The sequence below is a fragment of the Meleagris gallopavo genome (assembly GCF_000146605.3).
Source record: "Meleagris gallopavo isolate NT-WF06-2002-E0010 breed Aviagen turkey brand Nicholas breeding stock chromosome 12 unlocalized genomic scaffold, Turkey_5.1 Chr12_random_7180001957622, whole genome shotgun sequence".
NCBI classification, from domain to species: Eukaryota; Metazoa; Chordata; class Aves; order Galliformes; family Phasianidae; genus Meleagris; species Meleagris gallopavo.
The window spans coordinates 3,681-7,395 of NW_011098169.1; the positions used below are offsets into that span (position 1 = coordinate 3,681).

The window sequence follows — 3,715 nt, forward strand, 5'->3', positions numbered from 1 at the left end:
GCTGCGCGTCGAAGCCGTCGTACTTGGCGGCCGTGCCGAAGCGCTGCTGGTAATCGTACAGGGAGGAGGAGGAGGCGGCGGCATAGCCGGCGGCGGCCGAGGGGAAGGCGGAGTCCGTGAGCCGGCGCTGCTCGAAGCCCTCAATCTTGGGCTGGAACTTCTCCCTGTACTCCAGGCCTATCCGCTTGTTCTTGTCCACCACGACGCCGGCCGGCACGGCCAGACCCGCTCCCTTTTTCTGCACATTGGTCGAGAGCTCCACATTGACTCTTCTTCCTTTCACCTCCTTCCCATTAAGATTTTCGATGGCAACTTTTGCATCTGCTTCGTTCTCCATGTGAACAAATGCATAGTCTGATAAAGCAGCAGACAGAGGGTTATCAGTGGGGGAGAAAAGACATTTTGTTACAGGCTTGAAGGCTTAACGAGGCGCGCCGCCCGGCTCTACCCTACGCACTCGGTAACAAACGACGGCGGCCCCGCGACCTCAGCTCCAGCCGCGCTCCGGACCCCCCCACGGTGCCCCTTTGCGAGACCCCAGGCTCACAGCCCTCCCCCCAGACCCCCACAGCTTGGGGGCAGCACTGCAGGGTCTCGGGGAAGCTCCGAGCTTCCGCTCAGACAGAAGCCTTTGAGGCCGTTAATTAACATCGTTAGGTTAAACGATGGAGCTCAGGTCCTGCGCCCTGTGATGCTCCCAGCCCCGTTGTGCCCTGACGCACCGCTGCGCTCTGAGCCCCCCGTGCAAGCGAGAAGGAGGGAGCGGGGCCAGCGCGGCGTGAAGACGCTGAGCAAACGAGCAGCGCGGTAACGAGAGTCGTTAACGAAGCAGACGTCAGACAGGAGTTAGAAGCGGGGCGGAGGGACGCGGCGGTGGTGGGGAGCGGTGAGGTGGGCTCTGACCCCGCGCCACGACGGGTCCGGGCTTCTCAGCGCCGTCCCGAGCCCAGGAACCAAACAGCACACGGTCAGAGAGCGGCGGGGACGGCGCGGCCAACGCGTGCAGCCCAAACCAAGGGCCCGCTGAGCACCAACGCGGTGACCGCGCTCATTAGCTAGCTCATTAGCTCGCTCGTTAGCTCGCCCTGCTCCTTCCTGCACGATGAGCGCCTCAAAGCAGCGCGCGACCCCACACAGGTGGCACCAACAGCCCCAAAGGTTCAGAAGTTGTCCCAAATCTGCGCTCCCCGCTCTGCCCCTCCTCTGCCGCAAAGACCCCTCAGCAGCCCCCAAAGGGCAGCCCCCACTCGGCGGCGCAGCTCCAGTGTGGGAACAGCCCCTGCACTGCAGCCTCAGTGCCTGTGCTGGGGAGGGGAGCTCCTACGTGATGGCAGAGAGGGGAGGAAAGCGCCTTACACCAATTAACAGCGGGTAATTAGAGGCTTCGGAGCTCCCGTCGGAGCTCATAGGGGAGCAGCTCGCTCCGTGTCCACGTTGGAATGGGTTTAAGTGCATAAACGGGGGAAAGGAGTCGGGGAAAGCACCTCGTGCCAATTAACAGCAGGTAATTAGAGGCTTCGGAGCTCCCATTGCAGCTCGTAGGGGAGCAGCTCGCTCCGTGTCCATGCTGGAATGGGTTTAAGTGTATAAATGGGGTGAAAAGGGGGAGAAAGCCCCTGACAGCACGGCAAAAAGGGAAGGGAAGCGCCGAACATCAATTAACACAGAGTAATCAATCACAGCCATCAAACCTCCCACCGCAGCTCACAGAGGAGCAGCTCATCCACACCCAGATCGGATTGAGGCGTACGAATGGCGGCAAAGAGCGGAGGAAAGCACCTCGTAGCAATTAGTGCACAGGAATGACTGACTTCCAGCCTCGCATTGCAGCTCGTGGGGGAGCAGCTCCCTACAGCGCACCCTGCACAACTGCTCTGAGAGATTTAGGTGTGTAACAGGCAGCAAGGAGTGAGGAAACCACCTTATATCAGTTAACAGGGGGGAATTACAGGTTTCCTACACCTCATGGTGGTGCAAGATCGCTCCGCGTCCACATTGGAGCAGATTTAGGTGTCTAAATGGTGGCAAAAAGCAGGAAAATCATCTTCTATCAATTAATAGTGGGAAATTAGAGGCTTCCAGCCTCGCATTGCAGCTCACGATGGAGTAGCTCGCTCTGCGTCCAGATTGGAGCCCATTTATGTATAGAAATGGTGGCAAAGAGCAAGGAAATCAATTAGCGGGGGCAATTATAGACTTCAGCATCCTTTTGCAGCTCACAGGGGTGCAAACTCGCTCTGTATCCAGATTGGAGTTCATTTACGTATAGAAATGATAGCAAAGGACGAGGAAATCACCTTGTATCAATTAATAGGGGGTGATTATAGGCTTCCAGTCTCCCATTGCAGCTCACAGGGGAGAAGCTCCCTCCATACCCACACTGGAGTCCATTTAGGTGTATAAATGGTCACAGAGTAGGAAAATCACCTTACATCAATTAATAGGGGATAATTATACCCTTTCAGCCTCCCATTGCAGCCCATAGTGGAGCAGCTCGCTCCGTGTCCAGATTGGAGCAAATTTAGATGTATAAACGGTGGCAAGGAGCATGGAAATCACCTAGTATCAATTAATAGGGGTTAATTATAACCTTCCAAGCTGCCACTGCAGCCCGTAGTGGAGCAGCTCCACTCCATATCCAGACAGGAGCAGATTTAGGCATATAAATAGTAGCAGAGAATAAGAAAATCACCTTACATCAATTAACAGGGGGTAATTATAGCCTTCCAAGCTCCCATTGCAGCCCGTTGTGGAGCAGCTCACTGCGTCCGGACTGGAGCAGACCGAGGTGTATAAATGGCAGCAAAGAGCACGCAAACCACCTTCTAGCGATCACCGGGGAACCGGTGCCCTTCCAGCCTCCCACGGAGGAGCGGCTCGCTCCCTCCTCACCCCTCCCAGCTCCGCCTCAGGGCCGCACGCGGCACCACATCGCGGAGGCCGCAGCCCCCCCTCCCCCCAAAAGGGGCTCTGAGGGCCCCAGGGCGTCCCGGGGCGGAGAAGGGGGGAGGGCCGGGCGGCCCCGGAGCGGCGGGTCCGGTACCTTTGACCACATCGCACTCCACGACGGTGCCGTATTGCTGGAACAGCGACCGCAGCTCGCCGCTGGTGCAGGCGGCCGAGACGTTGCCGACAAAAATCTTGCAGGTGTTGGTGGGCCGCGGCCGGGACGGCTCCACCACGATGCGGCGGCCGTGCAGCTGATGGCCGTTGAGCTGCGTGATGGCGCGGGCCGCCGCCGCTTCGTCCCGGAGGTGAACGAAAGCGAACTGTTTCATCAAAGCGATGCCGAGCACCGGGCCGGCGGCCCCGGAAAACAGTTCGCTCAATTCTTCCGCCGTCGCCTCCTCGGGGACATTGCCCACGAACAGTTTGATGCCGGGACGCATGGCGCTGGCGGCGGCGGCAGCGGCGGCCTCACAAAATGGCGGCGCCTCCTCAGCGCGGAGGAGGGGGCGGTGATCGCGCACTGCGCATGCGCGCCGGCTTCCCGCCCCTTTACTGCGCACGCCCGACGCCTTGGTGACACGAGGCGCATGCGCACCTTTAACCGGCCCGTCCCGCTTCATCCACTGCGCATGCGCACCGCGACGAGCCGTTCAGGACGCAGTTTTAACACGCGCGCGCGCCAACAGTCGTCAACGGGAGCGCGCTGCACAAGCGCACCACTGCGAAACGACTACGCATGCGCACCGGGAACGCGCAACGCTGACGA

At 59.4% G+C, this 3,715-nt stretch overlaps 1 protein-coding gene across 4 annotated transcripts in view; it reads right to left on the reverse strand.

Annotated features, from left to right (window-relative positions):
- LOC100540496 (RNA-binding protein 14-like) overlaps nt 1-3,434 on the reverse strand; it is a 6,950-nt gene extending 3,516 nt beyond the window's left edge. For all 4 annotated transcript variants that reach the window (XR_002110220.2, XM_019610804.2, XM_019610805.2 and 1 more), the window contains exon 1: nt 3,044-3,434. Coding sequence is in view for 3 of the 4 variants with exons in the window: in XM_019610804.2 (XP_019466349.2) it covers nt 3,044-3,389 (346 nt within the window). In the remaining variant the exon portion in view is untranslated. The remainder of the gene's footprint in view (nt 1-3,043) is intronic.
- Nucleotides 3,435-3,715: the final 281 nt, after the last annotated feature.